The 23,190-nt window shown below is 37.8% G+C and overlaps 1 protein-coding gene across 2 annotated transcripts in view; it reads right to left on the bottom strand.

Annotated features, from left to right (window-relative positions):
* Positions 1–302: 302 nt before the first annotated feature.
* Positions 303–23,190, bottom strand: part of SLC36A4 (solute carrier family 36 member 4) — a 95,008-nt gene continuing 72,120 nt past the window's right edge. For both annotated transcript variants that reach the window (XM_027677446.1, XM_027677447.1), the window contains exon 11: positions 303–2,135. In XM_027677446.1, coding sequence (XP_027533247.1) covers positions 1,828–2,135 — 308 coding nt within the window. In that variant the 3' untranslated portion in view covers positions 303–1,827. The remainder of the gene's footprint in view (positions 2,136–23,190) is intronic.

Genomic DNA, 23,190 nt, shown 5'->3' with positions numbered 1-23,190 from the left:
ATTTGGGCCAGGTTATCCGAAGTCTGATGGTTAAGTTTAGACCCCTCAAATCTATCAAGCTTCTAAAGAAGTTACAGCCTTTCAAAAAGATATGGTACTTTCACTGGGCACCAAGGCCACCTCTTTAAGTTGCAGGTACCCAGGTCAGCAAATCTTCATTGATAGTACCATGGCAGTATTCACTTGCACCTGCCAAATTCATCAGCCAACTCTGAACTGCTCAAGTCCTTCTGCACCCTGGTAGAAGCACTTTCTCAGAGCTGCTCACTACAACACAATCGATGCAGAACAAACAACGTGAATGGATTCGAAAGTCCTTTATTCTCCAAACACATAAGGAGAAAGATGAAAAACTCGCAGGAAAAATAACTTGTGTTTAAATCCTCTCAGTCTACTAGAAATGTTCCATGTACAAGTATTTAATGTCAAGTAAAATATGCTGCACAGAAATATATTATCGGCGTGTAGTGTATGGTTTTGGTAAACAACAGATTCATTATGAAACTGATGGAAATACTTAGATTCAAAGTCTTTCAAAACAGCTTGAAGACTAAAAACCCTTTAAGATGAAAAGCTGAAGTTACCTTTTGTGTCTGCTAACTACCTGTATTTGCTCCTCTGTGGCACTTTCATAAGAAAGGCTGACTCTATGGTATCACACCTGCAGAGACTCCTCCTTTTAAAGTGCCTGCCAAGTATTTAACTTTGTCCATGCTAAAATGAAAATCAGAGCGTTACTCAAAACTATTGCTTGAACAAATACATGCAGTTTAAACTACATGCTATAATGAATCCCTATCAGAAATGCCCTCATCAACACGGAGATGAAAGTGCTCATTACAGTCACCAGATGGTAGATGACAAGGGAAATATTCTGAAAAGAAAATATAAATATAGATATATTTACTAGTATATTACTCTAGCACTGTAATGCCAAATGGTAGATTACCAAATGGTAGATTTCTGAGGAATATACTAAAGCAAGCAAAATATTACATATATTTCTATCTTAATTTGTATGACTACATTGGAGAGGTTTTGGCATACCATATTTCTTGGAGGAATGTTATAATTAAAAATAACTTTCTTCAGAACAGAAATGAGTATGATAAATAGTTCTATTATTGTACAAAATACAGGTGGTTTTAGAAAACAAGACCAAAAATAGAGCTTCAACATTTGGAGGGAAAGTCATCTATGAAGTGTGAGACAGAAAGTCAAATATGAACCCTGAAAATCCGGATTGCACCTGGGGACTCAGCACACAGGCTTGATAACAAAACTAATTTCTGCCCATTTACCAACTTATCAACATGTTCTTTTTTTCTTCTAAAATAGACAAAAGAAGTAAAAATATATAAAGGGCATGTTAGATACTATTTAAGGCAGAACATAAGAATGTAAAGCCAATTATTATATGTTCCAACAGAAATAAAGATATGCAGTCTACAGACTTCTAGCAATAGGTAACAAAAAATACAATATTTTATACATTTGTATAGTTGAAATCAAGGATAAAGAAATGGTGTAAAAAATGGGTCAGGATAACAGTTACCAAAAAATGTACAAAAATAAACTGTTTATCATCTGTGGTGTTGAATGTTTTTGCATCATGAAACTAATATTGCTCTGATAAACAACATCCTGCAGCTTTTCATTAAGAGTCCAGAAGGGATATATAATTATTTTCTAAAAAAATAATGTATTTTCACATGTATACCCTACATCTCTAACAAACTACCTCTCTACACAGTACCAGTAGTTGAAAGCAGGTCCTGAGTCAAGAATTTCTTGTTAAGGAACAAAATAGCTCACAGTTCCTCGTTATTACTTTAAACCAACCACCAAGTTTGTAGCATTTAAATCTGTAGGGAAGCTCTCTGTTGCGTTAGCTAGAACTGCGGATGCGGGATAAATGATTTCTTCAACCGTCACATATGTCCCTGTTAAAAATCCAACAAATCCAATAACAGCTATAAAAACATCCTTAAATACCGTCCATAAACTTAAGTTTTCCTTGTAGAAAGTGAGGATTTCAACCAGAGGTGGCAGAATCAGTCCCAGAGTGCTGCTGCTGACGGCTCCAACGAAAGAAATCACCAGGTCTAGGCGAGGGATCAGAACTGCTACAGCACCTAAAACATAAGAAGAGAAACATTGGCTTTAGATTCAATATCCTCATGAAAAACAAAACTGCAAAATATACATAGTCTAGTGGTTCAGGCTTTTTACAGAGCTCTATCATTCACTGTTTTTTCCAGCTCCAAGTGGTATGCACAATATAGATTAATGCCTGTATTTGTCAGTAAGCCTCACCCCGATGCTCATCTGAGATATTCGGTTTCAATTTTGAATTTCTGCATGAGCTGGCAGAGCTTCAAGTTAAAGTGTTCTTGTACTTACAGGGTAAGTAGATTTGGCCTGCAAATAAGAGAGAAATGAGCAATATGAAATTGTATGGAGATGTTTTCCATTTTTGGTGGTTGATTGGTTCATAAGATGAAAGAATAAAAGTTGAGGAAGATGAAGGGAAAGGGCTGTTGCAGGCTGCCTAGGAGACAGTGGACAAAAAAATACTACCATCAACTAATAAATACAACTGAAAATCTAAAAGTGACATAAAATTATTCAAAATTAACAAAACCTGCTTGTGACTTGGCAGTCACAGTCATTTAAATCACTTTTCCCTACAAACTTGCCTCTGGAAAAATCTTGGTTTATACAATTGCATTTAATTTGTAAAATGTTGCTGTAATAGTTGCCCACATGAGGTGAGAAAGACATCAAGTCCATGCCGAGAATACAAGAAAGTGGTACGCTACCATCGACATTGCCAACGCATTTTTCTCCATTCCCTTAGCGGCGGAGTGCAGGCCACAGTTTGCTTTCACATGGAGGGGTGTTCAATACACCTGGAATTGACTGCCCCAGGGGTGGAAGCACAGTCCAACCATCTGCCATGGACTGATTCAGGCCACACTAGAGAAGGGTAAGGCTCCCGAACACATCCAGTACATCGATGACAATAAATGAGAACTTGGCTCTGCCAAGAGGAGTCTGAACACAAGACCAACACAGCCTTTTAAGCATGGCCAGTCTCACTTACTGAACCTACAACATTTATAGAAACAGAATCCATCATGTTGGACCAGAAACTTCTGGTTTTAACCCCTTTGGCTGGCAAGCCTCAGCAAGTACCCTAGTATTAACTCAGATACACCAGTTGTCTGTCATGTAATGTTTTCAGTCCTGTATTAGAAAACAGCTTTCAAAGGCCTCTATATGACCCCTGTATGTGGTGGAAATGTCCTTTTTCCCTTCCATGAATATATAGCTTTGTAGCTATCAGACATTAGTGTAAACATGCACAGCACTGGCCTGCTTGCCACTTTCTGTCACTTCTTATCAGAAGAAGCAATCAGGAAGAAAGGGAATGGGGAAAACAAGTGTAAAAGCCACTAGCACATAAAAAATACAACATAATATGTTTTGGTTCTTCCATACCTCTTCTCTTAACTCTTAAGCCATAATAAAAGCATGTTTGGCTTTAGAAAAACTTTACCAATCAAATACAATGTAGACAGTGTTTATGGTAATAATAATAATAATAATGGGCAGTCTTCGCGAACGAAGATTTGGGGAAAGGTCTTTTTACCTTTCGAGCCTGCGCAATGGATTTTTTAGGTGAGACACAGCCTGCGCTGAACTGAGCCCACCCTTTAATCCTAAGGTTCATCTGCCGGGGCCAAGCAAGCTTGGACAATGGCAGTGAGGTCCTCAGGACGTAGGTTTGTTTAGAGTGACCTTCTCATAGATGGATGGCCTCACAGGGCTAACGGGTTCCATCTGCCCGGGGGACTGGCTGGATTCGAACCTGGGTCGCAGAGGTGAGAGTCCTGCATGCTAACCACTAGGCCACCAGGGGTCCCCTTATGGTAATAAACAAATCACAGAATCATACAATCACAGAATATGCTGAGTTGGAAGGGACCCATAAAGACCATTGAGTCCAACTCTTAACCCTGCACAGGACCATCCCCAAGAGTCACACTATGTGCCTGAGAGTCTCATGCAAATGCTTCTTGAATTCTCTCAGGCTTGGTACTCTGGGGAGCCTGTTCCAGTGCCCAACCACCCTCTGAGTGAAGAACCTTTTTCTAATACCCAACCTAATCCTCTCCTGACACAACTTCAGGCCATTCCCTCGGGTTTTGTCACTGGTCACCACAGAGAAGAGATCAGTGTCTGCCCCTCCTCTTCCCCTCATGAGGAAGTTGTAGACTGCAATGGAGACTCCCCTCAGTCTCCTCTTCTCCAGGCTGAGCAGACCAAGTGACCTCAGCCGCTCCTCATATGGCTTCCCCTCAAGGCTCGTCACCATCTTCGTTGCCCTTCTTTGGACACTCTGTAATAGCTTATGGAACAAGGAGGGAGGAGATCCCCACATGACATATGAGGATCAAAAACACAAGGTGTGAATCAGCTTTATAATCAATAAAACCATGCTTTCTACTTGCAGAGCATCTTTGCTGTGGGCTGAATGCCACCAGCTGCCTCAAATTCTGACATAACGTTGATTATGAAAGGCAAACATACTCAACTGATGTTTGTGTTGACCTTCTCCATTGAGAATATCTAACCTGGGGAAACTGCATTGGAAAAAAACACTCAAAATTCACTTACAGAACACAACAGGTATCCACTGCTACCAGCTAATTGTTTGTTATACATTTTAATAAAACTTGTAACTACAGAGATCTCACATAAAAAGGAGGTAAGACTAACGGTACAAGCCTGCAGAGGGATAAAGGATTCTCCAGCCCATCCTATTTGAAAGGAACATAGACGGCACAGATCTGCCAAGAAAAATCAATTAACTGGTTTCTACTTGTCATGACTATAGTTTAGTAACACTTTGTGATTCTACAGAGACATGAGAGACACCACTTGGCCACAGGAAGCTTGGGTAGAGACAAAGGTGGAAACCTTAAAAACACCCTGACACTCAAAAATAGGCAAGACAATGTTTCTTTATCTCAGTGCTAGGATGGACCTACTCCATGCCAACCAATTTCTTCCATTTCTTGATATAACATTTAAAGACTGGAAATGTCATATGTTTATGCATTATCCAGCACAGAGCTTAATGAAATGAGAAAGGAATTATGCCAAAGTTAGTAAAAGTCACAAAGTACCCACCTCTGTAACTTTTGCAGCCATAACCCTGTTCAAGCCACAAAAGTAAATGCCACGAATGCCTAAACCATACAGGATGAGCGCCCAGACCAGACTGGCAACATGATACTTGCACCATCAAACACGGTCCAAAAGTAACTGAAAAGTGTAGCTGAAGTATATTTACAATGTCTCATAAAACTCTCAGCTAATTACTATGTTATTGATATGAACAATGTGTTGTTCAGCAGTAAAAGAGAGGGCTGCACAATTATTATCTTGCCAATTCAATAGATGTGGTGGGTGTATTCATTTAATACAGATTTTCAACTTCTGTTATAGGCCTTTCAGTTCCACGTGTCCAGAGTTTAAAAGGCACTCATTAATTTATAGTTCATAGTTTTGATTGAAACACTCTGCTTTATTAAAATAATGAGAGTATGTTTCATATTTTTTAATTGGAAAAAAACCCCAACTGTAGTTTATAGTTGCTTTAGGTTACAGAAAAACAAAATGCTGTGTGTTGGTTGGAATCTCATCAAGCACTTGTCTGACTCATACGAATTTGTATGGATCTGGATACTGCTGTGGGAGGAAGTTTGGAAATTTGTTTCAAGATTTTAATTAGTGTCTTATTTATTCTCTAATAATTGAAGAGAAATACAACTCATGTTTATTACCTACCAAAGAATGTACCCAAGAGTTAAGAAAGGGGTCCATTTTCCAGAAGAAGTAAACAAGGGGCATTCTTACAGGTATGGAGCCTGATTTTCCCAGCCATGTGTAGGTTTTAAAAATACAATGCTAAGAAGAAATTCTGAATTTGTACCAATATCTGCAAATTTGCTAATGGTACACTCAATCCCTTCATCCAGATCATCAATAAAGATATTAAACAGAACTGGGCCTAGCACTGATCCCTGGGGGTCACCACTAAAGACTGCCTGCCATCTGGATGCAGCACCGTTCACCACCACTCTCTGTGGGCCTGGCCCTCCAGCCAGTTCCTAACCCAGCACAGAGTGCCCCTGTCCAAGCCATGGGCTGCCAGTTTTTTCAGGAGAATGCGATGGGAGATGGTGTCAAAGGCTTTGCTTAAGTCCAGGTAGACACATCCACAGCCTTCCCCTCATCCACCAGGCGGGTCACCTGGTCATAAAAGGAGACCAGGTTGGTCAGGTAGGACCTGCCCTTCCTAAACCTGTGTTGGCTGGGTCTGGTCCCTTGTCCATCCTGTAAGTGCTGTGCAATTGCACTTAGGATGATCTGCTCCATGACCTTGCCAGGCACTGAGGTCAGGCTGACAGGTGTGTGGTTTCCCAGGTCCTCCTTGCAGCCCTTTTTGTGGATCAGCATGACATTCGCCAGCTTCCAATCATCTGGGACCCCCCCAGTGAGCCAGGACTGTTGGTAAATGATAAATTAATAAGACACCTTTTTTTTGATCACCATTTAAATTGTCCTTAGGCTTGAATAAAAGCATGAGGGCCAGATGAACAAAGCAACCAGCAGAAATAACGAGAGATAGCATCCTAGTGCTTCTATCTTAAACTCTGCAGTCTAATCTCAGAAACTACTACTAATGAATTCTCCAGCCTCTCTCAGTTACGTAGTCACTTACTTGTGTCAGCTGAGGCTTTTTGGTGGGAGGAATACTGTAGTAAAATTATTCTATTTTCTGAAGGGACATAACACCCCAGTGGAAAGATGCCCTTAATTTTACTTGGTTTATTTTGTAGTGCTGTTTCTTTTACAACTTTTTCTCCTCATTACAGAATCAGGAGACTACTTGCTGGACTTGCTTGCTGGGAGGTTAATTCCAATGAGATTGCTGGGGGCAAAAAATGTTTTGCCATCTTCACCCAACCTAAGTGCATTACAGCTGCAGATGAAGTCAAACACGTGATTACCATATTCCAATACTTCCTCCAGTAATCAAATATTGAGCTACTTTATTTCTATCAGAACGTAATGCATATGCCATGCTAAATCCTTGAGCAAGATTGGTAGAGCTGTAATTAGGATCTATGGATCTAAGTAAAGATTGAATAACATTTTGGTTCTGTCCATACACAGTTCAAAAGCAAAGCATATTATGATGTCATCAGGAAACTTTAATAACACAGGTCACTCAGAAAGCCTTTTTTCCATGTTTCTAGTACGACTTAATTTATTAATAAGCATCTTTAGGAAGCCAGAAAACAATTTTGAAACTTAAAAGGCTAATAATAACAACAATAATTTCCACTATATTTTCCTTTTGGTCAGTAATAAAGCTGTTTAATATCTCTTTACTAAAATCATTAAAAGAAATTACTTCTCACATAGTACCAGATTTTAGATTTTATCTAGTATTTAAACATAATTCTGACAAAAAACAGGTCAGTGGTATTTAAACATTGCACCTAAACAAAAGAAGTGTGTTATCAGATCAGTAGTACAGCCCAAGCAAATTATCCTTACAGCAGATTTCATAAATAGGCATAGTCAAAAAGACTGAGGGCTTTTAAAATACTAAAAATATTGGATATTACTAGGGGACGGTAACTTCACACAGCTGAAAAGCAAAATAATTGTCTCAAGTGACATACAACCAGTTCTCTTCAAAGTCAGTGACAGTGCTGAAGAGGTTCCTGTTCTGCAGGAAGACAGCACACCCCACTCTCCATTTGTACTACTTTTCCAGGACCAAACCAGAAGACTACAGCATTGATGTATTAAAGATGGATGTCTGACATACATACAACTTTCCAAAAACACAAAAGAAAATCGTATGTTTAACAGACAGATGCCTATGGTATGACAAAGAAAGGGTCCCTTCCAGGAGTTAAAATTGCCTAAATTAAACATCTGGCAAAGAATTCTGCTTGGAGGTAAAATGGCAAGTCAAAATATCAGCCTGAAACCTCCTTCCTAATCAAACATCCCAGGCTGCGCTCTGTGTCCATCTTTCTTTACAGCAGCAGTGCTCAGCCAGTCAATCTGGCATTCTCTTCTTCCCTTTCCCCTACTGCAGTGTTTCCTGGATCCCCTTCCCTAATGCAGCACCTTTGTATTTTCTTCCAACTCCTTCCTCCTTTTCTGCAACATTCTCCTCCACACTGCCCAAGTGTTTTTCCTTTACCTTCTAAGAGAGTAGAAAAACATTTCTCTGCTACAGACTACCCCAGAAGGCTTAGCCAGTTTGACTGCAAGGAGTTTACATGTGCAGGCTGGACAACTAGAAGGTCAAGATATCTACATCTTCTCAAGTAACTGTTTGACCAGGGAAGCCACGTTGTCTTTTCTGCACATGTGTATTTCTATGCTCTGTCTATGAGTTGTAACTTCCACCTTGGTTTGTAGGCAGGCAAAGCAGTGGGTGCTGCCCCTCAAACATCAGCTGGACATTGCAAACTTATTTAGAGAACCACAATAAATCATTTATCTCTCCTTTATAAAACAGTAACCTACTACATTGCAATTAAAACTATTCACATTTTAAAAATAAATGACAAAATCTAAGAAAATTTAGTATTTCAAGAAAATATGTATTTAAATTACTAATAAAAAAAAGCCTTCCCTGAGAGTTCCACAGCGGAAACCAAACTGTGTTTTGATATATATGTACTAATCTGCAGACAAACTAATGCAAATAATAACTTAAGAGCATTTGTGAATAATTTACATATTGAAAGACCCAGTTTAAAAAAGGATTTTAGATAAAGATTCTGGTATTATATAATTACGAATTAGAATTATTTTTTTTTCTGGTTAGAAATGCTATTTAACATAGAGTTTGAGGTGGTGTTTGAGCTGTTCCTTGAGACATCAGAATACTATAAGATACATACAGAAGATAATTTCTTTAAAAACTTCTTCAACAGAAGTAATTTTCCTAACCCAATTTCCTAAAAACCATGTTTTTAAATACCAGCTCAATCTCAAAACGAGAACTAAACAGAAAAAGGAACAAAGCAGTAGATAGACTGCAGTTATACTATAAGGTGACAAACGCTACTTGCACATTAGCAAGATAAAGAGATATAGCTTGCACACAGGATAACCACATGTATCATATAGTTTGGCTTGGCCTTTGGAATGAAAAACTCTTTCATCACTATCTTCCTGCAACACAGAGTATGAGAGACAGAGACAGAAAGTACTTCACATCACCTGCCCTCATATTACAACTCAATGTTTATGATTGCTTTGTCCTGTGTTAGTAGGAAAGACCAGACTCATACAGGAGAAGATGGTTTCAATATCCTTACCCTTCACAAAGAGAGATGACCCAGGATGCTGCCTTGATACACAGCAGAGCCCTGTTCAGGGAATGGGCAGATCCATCCCTTCCCCCCTCCACACCACTTTCTCAGACACGTAAATAAATTCAGTTTTTACAGCACTTTGCAGAGATTTCAAAGCTGTTTACAAAAGGGTTTACATTATTTTTATTCCTTATGCAGAAAAACACATAAAGAATTACATCAGACCAGTGATTTAACAGCAGCATTAAGTCTAGCCTCCCTACCAGGTTACCTAAAATACCTATAAGCCAGGGTGAAGGACTGGCACGTATGACTGGCACAAGACACCCATTACAGGACAGTATTCCCCTCATGCTCTACTAATAAAATTGCTTCCCTCTAGTTGTCTGTGCTTTATACAACCCCAAAATTTAGGCAGTGTAATTCGTTCAGATTTCAACTTCCAAGACCTGCACCCATTTTAAGCAGAACCCAGTGTCACAACAATCCTATGCACCAGAAGCTGCATGAGAACGTACAGCTTTACAGGGACAGGGATGGAACAGCAGCGACACAGCTATGAGGCAATTCTTCCCCCACTCACCTCCTCAGGACCACTCAAAGTGACTTCTCTCTCCTAGCCAAATGTCCAAATGGTAGTTAATCAACTGCTTGACCTCCTCATCCTGTTCTGTCCGCCCCCATCAGATCTCCAGAATTAGTGTATTTTTACTAAGCAAACCAGGCAGTGAGAGGCTAAGGAAACTCCTCATGCTGCACTTTGTCCAGAGCTGCAACACCAAGTGATCTTCATAAAACCAGCAAGCAGAGGTGCCTGGCACAGCACACACTGGATTAGGTGAAAATGTATTTGACCATTTAATTAACTACCGTCGATAGCACACAAGTGCATTTGGTTAGACTGTTAGATCTGAAGCATTTTATTTATTCATTTGTCTCTGCAGTAAATTTATTTGAGCTTTGCTGCTGGTAGTTTATCATACAAATCTTTCTAGGCATACTTCAGTGAAATAATGCAAACAGCTGTTACATGCACCTAGATTCTACAAATGAATGCAAAGCATGCAGCAAAATTTATTAATACTGTGCTCTAAATGGATGATCCTAGACCATTTCAGTACTGACACTTCCCACTGTCAGTCACTCCCCTTCTGATTCTAAGGACCCACCAGAAATGAGTCCTCAATTGAACTTCTTTCCTCTTTTTTCCTCAGTCTCTCAAAATAATCTTTGACTCTGAGACAGCTGAAAGGCTTCCAACAGCGCAAGAAAAAATTAATGTTTGCTTATCCAAGGACAAGACTGTTTTTGGTACAGGGAACAGAAGAGTTAAGAGGAGTGGTTAAGCCTTGAAGAGCCAGCCATGATGCTTCGAATGATGCTTAAAAGTCATATTTTCCTCTACTCACTGTCACCACTCCATACTCCCCAGTCTTTCTCTTGGATACACTGTATATATCAAGATATGCCACAGGAAAGTAGGCAGGGATCCATGGCTGCTATTTTTTGTCTCATAACAAAAACAATAAATTAAAATAACTTTATATTAAAAAAACTTGTCTTGCCGTTAACCTTGAAAATAAAATTTTCATTATATACCTTTTGATTACTACATAAAGTGAGCAAGAAATAATGTCATGAAGATGAAACTGAACATACGTAGCTTTAATCTTAAGCTAATATGCTTTGCTCCATAAATACATATATATGAAGGAGAAAAATTGCCAAAGACACCTTTAGGAATAGTAACTATTACTTCTCTTTATTCTTTGGGTTTCTTTCCTATTTCATAATAAAATTTTATATTTCTTAATAAAGATGATTAAAGAAACAGCTGATTAATATGATCTATGTTATTGTGGAATTCTATTTCTTAAATAGCAGATTAAGTTAGCTCTCCCTCCTCTCCCCAAGTATTAAAAAAACCTACAGAACAAGCAGATTCTCTTCTGTAACCTTAATAAAACTTCTGAGTCTCTAACCTGTATTTTTGGGGAGGGGGTTATTTGTGCTACAGCTTCCATCAGCAGGAACACATTACTTTGCAAATGGAATTTGCAAACAAGAAGACATATCAGACCAGCTTCCCTAAGGAGGGAACTCATGACAGAGTTCTATCCTTAAAAAAAACAGCACAGAGGAGGTGAAGCAAGGACATGCTATAAAAGAGAAATTTAGAAACATCACGTGGACATGTCTGGATGGTCTCAGGAAAGGCAAAATTCTACTAAACAGAGATATTCAAGGGATCCCAAGGGCAATAAGAAAAGCTTTTACAACCACTTTGGTAACAAAAGACTGAAGATGGAAATGTGAGCCTGCTGCTGAATGGGATGTGGGATTTAGTGACAGTACACACAGGAAAGGCTGAGGTATTCAGTGCTGCCTTTGCTTCAGGCAGTCTCCTGGCCCCCAGTATCAGCGAAAGAGCTCAACAGGAAGAATTACCATCAGGGGATGAAGATTGCATCAGGGTGTATTTGAGAGAACTCAAACCATAAAGGTATACAGGACATGAAGGGTTGCATTCAGAAGTGTTGAAGAGAAATAGCCAATGTCCTAACACCACTCTATACTGTCTTTGAAAAGTCATGGAATTCGAGGCAGATCTCTGGTAACTGGGGAAATTAAATGCCATCAAGAAAAGCCAAAAGATTAATACAGGGAAATAAAGGCAAGTCAGACTTACTTTGGTCCCTGGAAAAATCACGGAGCAAGTCATCTTGGAGCATGTTTCTGGGCACATGAAGGAGAAAAGGGTGTCTGGGAACAAAAAAGTAATGGATTTACGTAGGATAAATCATGTCTGACCCTCCTGATAGCCTTCTCTGATACTATGTCTGGATTTATGGATGAGGGGAGAGCAGTAGATGTCATTTGCCTCAACTTTAGAAAGGTCTTTGACACTGTCTGCCATAATACTCTTGTATCTGGATGGAGGGAAAACAGATTGGTAAGAAACCTCACTGGACAAAAGAATAGTGGTTAAGAGGTCATGTTCTACCTGGAGGCTAGTAAAAATCCTACAGCTGGCAGGGAAAGTAAAAGCTTCCTGTAACTGACAAAAAAATGAAACAATCACATGAATTATGTTCTTTAAGCCTAGAAAATGATAATGCACTCACTACAATACTAGTGTCTCACAAAAACGTCCCTGTAGCACAAAGTACCAGTGCTGAAAGTGGGCTGATATCACATTTAAGTAAACATTAATTTAAATCATTAATTTTTAATCCTCATTCAAAGCTGGATTATACTTGATATTTAAAGTGACGCTTCACTGTATTTTGATTTCTTATGTAAAATGGCTTAAAAATTTTATTGATAACTTCAGATGACACATGATATTATTTAAATAATAGCTGTGCTAAGTATCTTACAAAGCAAATACTTTAGTCCCCTGAGAAATTTTGGTCATTTCCAAATGGGAAGCCACACTCTGATTTCACACAATGCTAAAAGTTTTTCACAAAAAGCAAATGCTTGGATTCTCAAGTTGGTTTTAAGTACCTGAATTAGCCTCTCCTTTTGCAGTGTGAAAATGCAGAGGTTTTGGGTATGATTAGTAGCTATTGCATATGGTACATACTATATTATTACTGACACAGTAATAAATACCTTGTGAATTTGCTGCAACAGATCAAAAGTTAATTGAAAAAATGCTACCCTTAAAAAGATAACAATCACTAACAATCATGCTGCAGTGGGATGATCAATGCATTTCCAAAATAGTACTTTGCAACAGCTGGTGTCACAGTAACAGGTTAGTTAAAGCCTGCTGAGTTGATTGATGATATAGAAACAAGCTGCCAAGTGCCTTGGCTTCCTGGAGAGAATCATGTGCAGTAGCTAGTTGAGGTTCAACTCCCTGCATTGGCAGGCTTAGGCAGATTAAGTACTGAATTATGGCCTGCAGTCCAAATCCATCAAAAAATGCAGTCATCTGCAGATGTTTCTAGTCTTCATTTGTTGGTATTTCACCTCACAAAATGAAGTTCAAAGAGAGCAGCTTGCTTCATCACACAGGCAAACTTGCCTACAGCTCAGCACAGTAGAATTCAGGCACACTGTCTGCAGCATCGTCCTCTCCCTGCATCCAGTCAGCTGTGCTCGCTGCAGGCTGGGGCTTCCTGCACAGGTCACTCTGCCAGGTGTCTGGGAACACGCACTGCACACTATGCATGCCCAAGGGAACAGATCACCCTCCTTGGCATTCTTTCTTAGCGTTTTATGACCCAAGTAAATCAATACCCAACACAAACATGATTGCATATCAGAAGCCTGTACTGCCATAGACTGTCCTTTACCTGTAATTTTCAAAGGGCTCACCACCATCTTTTCCACTTGATGGGAGAGGGGAAATAATGATCTAGTGCTCACAGCAGTTTCATGGGAATGGGGGAACTCAGGTTGGATGCACTCTTCGAGGAACTGAGGTTTAAATCCCACTTCAAGTGTCCCAAACACTGGGTTTCCACGTACAAAACTACCTTTCAATTATTTTTTTCTAAATAAGAACTGAGCTTGTGTTGTGTTGATCGGAAGCCTTTTTCTGGCTATCCTCAAATGCTTTGCATTCTGTTTTAGGGATGGTTTTCTTCCCATACCAAACTCTACCTTTGGTAATGCTGTTAAGTGGACAGTGAAATGATTATGTGTAAATACAATTTATAAAACAGTATGAACTCCCACAGGATGAAAGGCAATACTAAATATCAAGCGCAAGATATTGCTGTATTACAGTGTCATTTTTTAACTAGCAGGCATTACAACCACTACATCAACTAATAAAGCCAACCAAAAAATCTTCAGAGTATTTAATACTACCTTCATACTTTGATAAAAATACTCATTTAATTAAAATTAACTGGAATATTCTTGTGGAAATTATTATGTATATTTGCTGTCTATGGTCATCATATTACTAATAGAATAAGCTGGAATTAGTTGTAAACTAGCAGGAAAAAAAGTGAATTCCAGGATGTTTAAAATTCATCAAACCCCTAACTTTTTACTGTCCAGAAAATTGCTGTAATGACTTCATCATTAGCTCTGGATTCCACTGTTATTTATAACACAATATTAAAATCTGGAGTACTTTTGTTAAATCTAATTAACCTTGAGGGGCAAGTATGGGAAAGATCTTATACTGTTTTTTGTTCCCAAAACATTGATCTGGATGTTGGAGAATTGCTTTACTCTCAACCTAAACTGAGGGAGTAGTTTATTCCTTGCCAAAAGCTTTGTAAATATTGATTTAAGGATGTGAATTATAACCACGGAATTAGACTATTGATCTACCCATTGTCAGTATAAGAATCAATTTAGAAAACAAGTGAAACACAAAATTGCCACAATTTTTTTCAATTAGAAGAGATAATACTGCTTATAAATCAGATGAGCAAGAATTTCACTAGTTTCCCTCTGGAGAAAAAGTCATGAAAGAAACAAGAAAAAGGAACAATGAAAATACTCACAGGAAAATGTTATCATCAAACTGTATCAGAATGGACTAAGAGGATTTCCACAAAACTAAAAGGACAAAAAGCTATAGTAGGTGTGGATTTAAGTAAAAGGGGCTTATGGTAAAGTAGATCAGTATTGACTGTTTGTTTTGGGGGATAAACAAGAACTGATGGTTGAATCAATCTTGAATGCAAACATCATGTCAGAGAAAATCATATTTTATAGGTTAGGCATGGCTGAACACCACAGAGAACTGTGGAATACTGTTAATATGGTCAGAAAACACAACAGGTCAAAATTTTGCTCGCAGTGACACAAGCAAATATCCCCACCTCCGTGGTAATGCTCTGTATTTGTTTAAATGAAAGTTTAGTGTTTACCCCATGGACAGAATTATTCCATATATTTACTAGATAATTATATTTAATTAGCAAAATAATTTTTTTGCTTGTTTTTCAGAATGTGGTTTGCGTAATTTTCATACATTGTATAATATTGATCATAGTTCATTATAAAAATAATAACTTCAGATACTGAATGAAAAACAAAAAGGTACAGGAAAAAAATCTGTACTAAATAGCACCAGATGTGGACAGATTAGGCATAGGTCTATGAGATCGTCCCTAAAGACCTTGAAGAATCTATTACAAATGAAATGAAGAACAGTTTTTGTACTAAGGAACGTTCAGATTTTATCCCTCTCTTTTGTTATCACAAGGTATCTCATACACTCTCAAGATAAGTGATTCTTTTTCGGATGAGAGAAAAAGAATCAAGAATACAGTCCTTCAATGAGGAGAAAGAGTAAATGACACGTTCTTATTCATCTCTTCCTCTTACGGCACAAATTTAGCAAATATACCCACACAAGCACGTTATACCACCATTCATAACCATCTATCTCTTCAGAGTGAGTTGCAATATGTCAATAGAACAGGGAAAGGAAAATCGCATAAAAAGAAAATAAAGCAGAAATGCAAAAAATGTAACATCATGAGGATTGAATTCATCTAAATATGCTATATGGGTTTTTTCCTAATTTTGCTCTAAAATTTTAAAGCTGTATACCTTTATTATGACAAGCGATCTTTAAAGTCCTGGCTCTGCAACAGGTTGGTGAAGTCTTCATAAACAAGTCACAGAGGACTTAATTCTCATACAGTTCCATCTGTACCTCAAGACTTAGAGTTAACTTTGCTGCCCATTACACACAGAAGGGCAGAGGAAACAAAATAAAGATTAAAAAATTCCTAATTTTGACCAGCGGCAGTTCAGAAGGCACACCAAGCTACTACCACCCAGCAACTGCTCTCCAATCCTTTAAAAATAGGGTAGGTATTTGAAAGCCTTTGTGAGGATCAGCTTATCAAGCCACAAATCATGAATAATGCTCAGGCATCATTAATATTTTAGCTTTTATGCTTATTTGAAGCACCAGCAAAGAAAATGCCTGGAGTGACTAACTCCAGCTATGAAGTAATTTTTTAAAAGACAGCTGAAAGGAAAGCAATGTTTCACCCTTATCAAAAAGATAAAAAAACAATAGGGTGCTGGTATAAGAAAACAAGCAGAAAAATTATACTTTGATGGTCCTGAGTATTTTCTTTATTGCTAATTGCTTTCAATATACAGTGAAAAAGCTCTCAAGTATTTTCAAGGAATGTTTTCACTACCTTGCAATTTTCAAAAGGTTTACTTGAAACCTGCTTATCATGTCTAGCATCTTGAAAGAAGAATTCTGTACATTTTGCTCTTTGCACAGCAATCTATCTGTGCTTGAGGAAAAATATATTTCCTCATCAGTAAATAAGGAAATTATTTTGAAAATAAGTTGCAACCCAACTTCAGCAGCAGTGTCCTGCTGGGGTTCATTTCAAGAGACTTCCAATCAATTTCTGATTTTTTTTTACACAGTATACATTAAATTGCTATTCAAATTTTAAATGCTCTTTCATGCTAACCTAGAGATACAGATGGGTAAGAACAGTTTTCACTCATTTTTACATAAGCTTACACGAAACTGCAGTCAATCAGAGATGCTGACTGCACTTGCCCCACCTCCCCTGGGAAAGCAGATTGCTCTTTAACAAGCAGTGCTGCTATAGAAATGCAATCACCGGCTTCCTGTCACTCTTAAGTTCAGTTAAAATCCTACCTAAATGCCCCTTGTCATTTGAGTGATATCCAGAATGCCACACACAGCACACAGAAGTATGTGTCATGTGTCCAGTGAACTCTCCACATGGATGGAATCCACAGCAGGGAATTCACTGGACCAAGTCTGCCTCTACTAGAGCCACAGTGCAGTATTTTGCTAGTCTACTTATAGATAGAAAAATAATTACCACTAGAAAGTAAAAACAAAATGCCAACAATTTGTAAACATAAAATGCACCCAGAGATGTTTAGCTTAATTATTTCCTTCTCGCTCAGTAGTCAAATCTTTCCATGTGCTGCATTTGTGGCTAAGACACTAAAACATATGCACATCATTGCTTGAAACACTTTCCTAATCAGTTAGCTTTACTAGTTAGACTATTTTCTTCTACCAGCTTATTGTGAGGACAGCATATCCAAAGAGAAATTAAATACCATAGACCATAGCTGGGATATGGTACTCTTTCAATCTTGTTTCCTTGAATGAGTTAGAAAGCAATATTTCAAAGGAGAAATGGTTTCTGCCTGTAAATTGCAAAGATTGGTAAAATTTTGACTGGTAACATGTCTTAGCATTTTGCTCCACATTTTACATACATCCCTGAAGGGAAAGAAACACTTTCAATGTATTTGACAATAATTTTCAGTTTCTTTTCCCCACAGAATTATTTTGCTCCCCAGTCATATTAATTCCCTTGCTCAGGAGCATGCTTGATAGGTCTTTTTTATAGCATGCATTTGAATACAACTTGGAATTATACCTAAATGACCTTCAAAAGTATTTTAAGATCATAAGGCTCCCATTAAGTATTTGATAGACTTCACTGTCAATTAGTCAGAGGAATTTTACTGAGCAAATATTGCTTAGCTTGTTTTGCTCAATGTTTTTGTATCTATTTTTCCCCAAAGCTGAACACCTCTCCTTTACTGAGCTAGTTCCTCAGAAGAGGACAGTGTTTGGCAACTTCCAGCTAATTAGCCTGCATATCTCTACTGGCAACGTAATGTCCTGTCTTCAAAGAGAAAAATTAATCCAGGGATTTACTGACTATCTCACCCTTTGTTTAAGCCACAGCCATTTGAACAAACACCTACATCACTTTAGCTTCAGTGGATGCCGCTGAAGATACAGATACAACTTTGTAAGAAAGGGAAAACAATTTGTGCTAAATACCAATGAAATGAGGGAGAAGTATGAAAATTGGGCTTGCCTTTCCTTACGCATGTTCTAAGAAATAAAGCTCAATTCAGCAACACAACCACGGGACAGGGTAAAGATTGCAAGACACAACAGCCCGAGGCAGAGTTCTTATGCCTAAAATTCCCAGGACTTTATCAAGTAAATTCTTCAGACTTCATTTTCTGCTATCCAGAGAAATATAAAGAAATAAATACAAACATCAGAAACGTATGTTTTCTTTAATGAGACAGCTCACAGAAGTAGGTTTATTTATTTAGTGCTCTCAACCAGAGAAGTCATCCCCTGGGTAACGGACCCATTTGTTCTTTTGCTGTGAAGTGGCTTCCGCAAAGACACAGGCACATTCTGGGAAAATCTCTTTTGAGTTACATAATCACAGAGTACGTCAAGCTGGAAAGGATCCATAAGGATCATCAAGTCCCAACTCCCTGCTCCTCACAGAAGCAATCTAATCTGGTTTTCAAATGTCAGGCACAAGAAGTCTTCATTTCCCTAGGCCATGAGACACCATCTGCATAACACTTAGGAGAAATTTGTTTTGTGTTTCACCCCTACCCTGAAACTAGTTCAGTTTAATTTTTCTGTCAGTAATTCACTGTTGCTTATAGATTATCATGGGCTGTGAAGGCTAGGATTAAGCTAGAAAAGCAAGAGATCAGGAAGTGTAAATGATTTTTAAAAAATTTCTAAAATGTAAACTGTAACCTACCACTGAAAGGACAATGGAATAGCAATACACTGAAAATTAGTAACAATGCAAAACCAAACCCAACCTAAAGGAGAGCTTCAGCTATGATAAAAGTGATGACTTCAGCTGGCTGCTCCAACACTAAGAGATTACTAAGAGATCACTAGGTAAATTATATTACAACTATAATATCTTTCTCTGTAAAAAAGAGTTCTTTTATTATTTTATTGATTTTACCTTTGTTATTATCATCATTTTATCCTTACTTATGCTAGTTTAATTTTCTTCAAAACCTCTCCATGAGAAAACTGAAGTTTTTTGTTTTCATCTTAACTTCCATATCAAATCGGTTCAGCACAACTTCTTCCTGAGCTATGTGCTTTAGCTCTGCTAAACACCACAAAAAAGTTTTGCCCCAGAATGGCTTTAACCTTTGCTACAACGTTTAAGATGTTTTTCCTAATTAATGACAACATTGACAAAGGGATCAAGTGCACCCTCAGGAAGTCTGCAGATGACACCAAGCTGAGTGGTGTGATTGACACACCTGAAGGACAGGATGCCATCCAGAGAGATCTGGACAAACTAGAGAAGTGGGTCCATGGGAACCTCATGAGTTTTAACAAGGTCAGATACAAGGTGCTGTACTTGTGTCAGGGCAAACCCCAGTATCAATACAGGCTGGGGGATGAACAGAATGAGAGCAGCCCTGATGATGATTAGAGAGGTGGAACAGCTCTCCCATGACGAAAGACTAAGACAGTGGTGAGAGAGTTGGGGTTGTTCAGCCTGGAGAAGAGAAGGCTCTGAGGGGACCTTCTAGCACCTTCCATTACCTAGAGGGGGCTCACAGGAAAGCTGGAGAGGGATTATTTTCAAGGGCATGGAGTGGCAGAACAAAGAGAAATGGCTTTAAACTGAATGAGGGTGGGTTTAGATTAGATATTAGAAATAAAGTCTTTACTGTGGGAGTGGTGAGGCACTGGAACAAGTTACCCAGAGAAGTTGTGGGTGCCCCATCCCTGGAAGTGTTCAAGGCCAGGTTGGATGGGGCTCAGAGCAACCTGATCTAGTGAAAGGTATTCCTGCTTATGGCAGGAGGGTTGGAACTAGATGATCCTTAAGGTCCTTTCCAATCCAAACATTCTATGATTCAAGACAATGCACCCAGGGGTAGCCCATCAGGAGCACTGGATCATGTAGTCTTACTGCTGTTTAAATGACTTCCTTAGAGAATATAGTTCACTTTTTGATCTCAACAGACACCATTTTTATTACTAGCAGTCTCATCACTTTCAATCCAATGTACAGACTGTCAAACAGTTACAAAGCTGCATCAGGATGAGCAGCTGAAAATAGAGCATCAACTGATTCTGGTTGCTGCCATACTAATGCTCTTCTGGAAGCCCTGAATTAGCTACACTAAAAGAAATGGAGATGGAAAGAGGTGAAACAAAAGAAAAAGTAATGATTCTCAAGGAAAGAAAATGCCAGAGTGATAATGAATGGAAGAAGATAAGATACTGTGATGGTAAATATTTGGACCTCTATAATATAGCTGTGGAAGGAGTTCATTGTGCTAAATGCCAAATAAAAATACTATCAAATTTATTTCATACAGCTCTATTTCCTTCCAGAAAATTTCTCATGCCTTCTTGTGAACAAGAATCTCACTTTTGACTTCAGCACAATTTTGTCGTAAATAGTTATCAACAGAGAAAAATGGAATGACTTTAAGGAGGAGGTAATTTTATCTTCAGAATAAAATTGATGCAAAATCATGCCAGTTTTTACAAGCTTATTTATACCTAAAAGTCCCTGCCATGCAGAATTTATAATCAAACAAAAAGCTACATACAAGATGCAGTAGTTGCACATCAGGACAAAAGTAGCTGTCTACTTCAACACTAACTGGTTTTATAACACAAGTCTAACAACATATAGTGTCAGAAATAAAAAGTAGTCTACTCTACATTATTGTTCAACTGCCTGTAAAATTGTACATTAATAATGAAGCCTTTCAGAAATGAAATTCAAAAAGATCCAAAATTATTTCATTTCTCCATTCGAGAAAACAAAATTCAATTTAAAGAAAATCTTTTCCTGTATAATACTTCAGTTTAAAATTATATTTAATAGAAACTTCTGAAATTTAGTGGTGTAGCTGGAAACCCATACTTTTAGAAAATATCTATTTCAGTTAAGTATAGGGGAGCAGCCTGAAGTGTTTGACAAGCTGTAATCAACATTGTAGCACTGCTTAGTTGTGACTAAACTGCAATGCGTGCTGTAGCAGCTGCAGAATGGTCACAATCAAAAACTCTCCATATAAGCACACTTCTTACATCATAAGTGTTGACACAGTAACTTCTTGTAAAAACAGTGGAATAGAACTTTGAAGTTTTGGCCATCTTTCAAGCTTCTACCACGTTAAAGACAGAGAAAAAGAATAATCGCTATCAAAGTAAAGCCCAATAACTTTGTTTTTCTTCTAGAATTTAATTCAATATTTAGTCATCAGTTTGAGAATTACTTTGGGGATGAGAGTGAACATGCTTCTTCTGGCTCTCCATTGACTACAATGAATTTCAACTCAGGTACCTGCCAAGTCTGAACCTACAGGAAGTTTGCCTAAGCACAACTGCCAATACACTTAATACAGTGTCATACACGTCCAATAGAGATTTGCTTCTGTACATTAAGAGATGAGATACAATCTGTTTGTTTTCTCAACAGGTATTCAAAACTTCCAAAAGCTTTGTAACTGTGTTTATTATGTCAAATGAATAAAAATAATGTAAATAAACTTAAAGGTCACAGTCCTTCATAACCACGTATGCACATTATACTCTGTGGATGTTCTGGAATTAACCAAATACTTTATGTTACTGGATATTAAATACTCTACATTTCAACTAGTTTCATGTTACCACATTCTTGTACAGATTGGACTATTTATGGTTGAACTCAGTTTTGCTAACCAAAAAAACCCAAAGTATGGGATAAAATCAAAAGCAATACATTATGATCTTAGAACACATAGCAGTTTGCACTGATAATTGAATGGATCATTTAAATACAAATATTCAAATACTACGAACTTTTGAAGAATCAGACTAAAATTACTACTTCACAATTGGCCTAGATGTGCACTAAACTGCGGAAAGAGTAACTGAAATCAATGCAACACAATTCTATCCTACAGATTTGCTGTGGCCAAATTTTCAAACTCAGGTCATCAAAAATAGCCAATATTAAATCTCTTCGGTGTTGTATTATGGCATCTAAATAAGCTGACTGCTTTCCTCACAGTCTGATCACCTGCAGTTGCGTAAGACAACTAATGACATAAATCCTGTTGGCACACCGCACAAAAGTATCAGGCTGCGTAAATCCAAACATCTGAATGTTTTCATGCAGTCAAAGCTAACGTGCCACGTTAGGCACCTCATCAAAGCCTGAATTGTTTCCTATAGATAAACTGAAATTTAAAATTACTTACATGTATTAGCACAAGGATAATTCAAGACAAGTATCTGAATGACAGCATTTAACCTAAGTGTTAGACACAGAGCAGCATGACTTGAAGAACAAAAATAAAACTTCTGGGAACTGCAATATCCAAGGATAGTAACTATTGGAAAGTACTAGGGAAAAAAACTGTCTTGTAAATATCTCAACTTTCTCAAATGTGTTTTTAATATTTGAAATTTTTAGACTTGGCCTACTTGTGGAGATCAAATTTTAAGTTATATTTTCCCAAATCTACAGATTTCAATCTCTGACTGCCAAGAAGCGAGTAGCTAAATGAAGGAACTGCATCTCATTTAGCATTAATGAAGTCAACACTTCAATGCTGAAGTAGAGATAGCGAACACTCAAACAACAGAGTTGATTAACATGCAGCTCAGAAGGAAAAACAGGTGATAAGAACATTATGAAAAGTGATCTGATTAGTCTGCAGTGGAAGAAAAGAAAATGTGGAAATACAGTTATACTTTGTGGAGGATGATGTTTCAAAAATTCAATGACTAAAAGCCAGACAGAATTGGACAGGAAATGAAAAATTAAGTTTGACAAGCCTATTTATTTTGGCTCATAAGCATTTGCTTAAAATGAAAGAATATTGCTTTTTACTCCAATAGACTTTTGTGAGTTTGATTTGGATTAAGGTATCAATCCCATTCAATGAAAGATATTTCAATAAATGAAATACTTTATAGGAAGACAAACCCCCTACCTATGTTAGCTAT

This window comes from Neopelma chrysocephalum, unplaced genomic scaffold (assembly GCF_003984885.1).
Source record: "Neopelma chrysocephalum unplaced genomic scaffold, ASM398488v2 Primary Assembly neopelma1_43, whole genome shotgun sequence".
NCBI lineage: Eukaryota > Metazoa > Chordata > Aves > Passeriformes > Pipridae > Neopelma > Neopelma chrysocephalum.
Note: the sequence above shows the minus strand (reverse complement) of the source record. Positions and strands in the feature narration are given on the sequence as shown.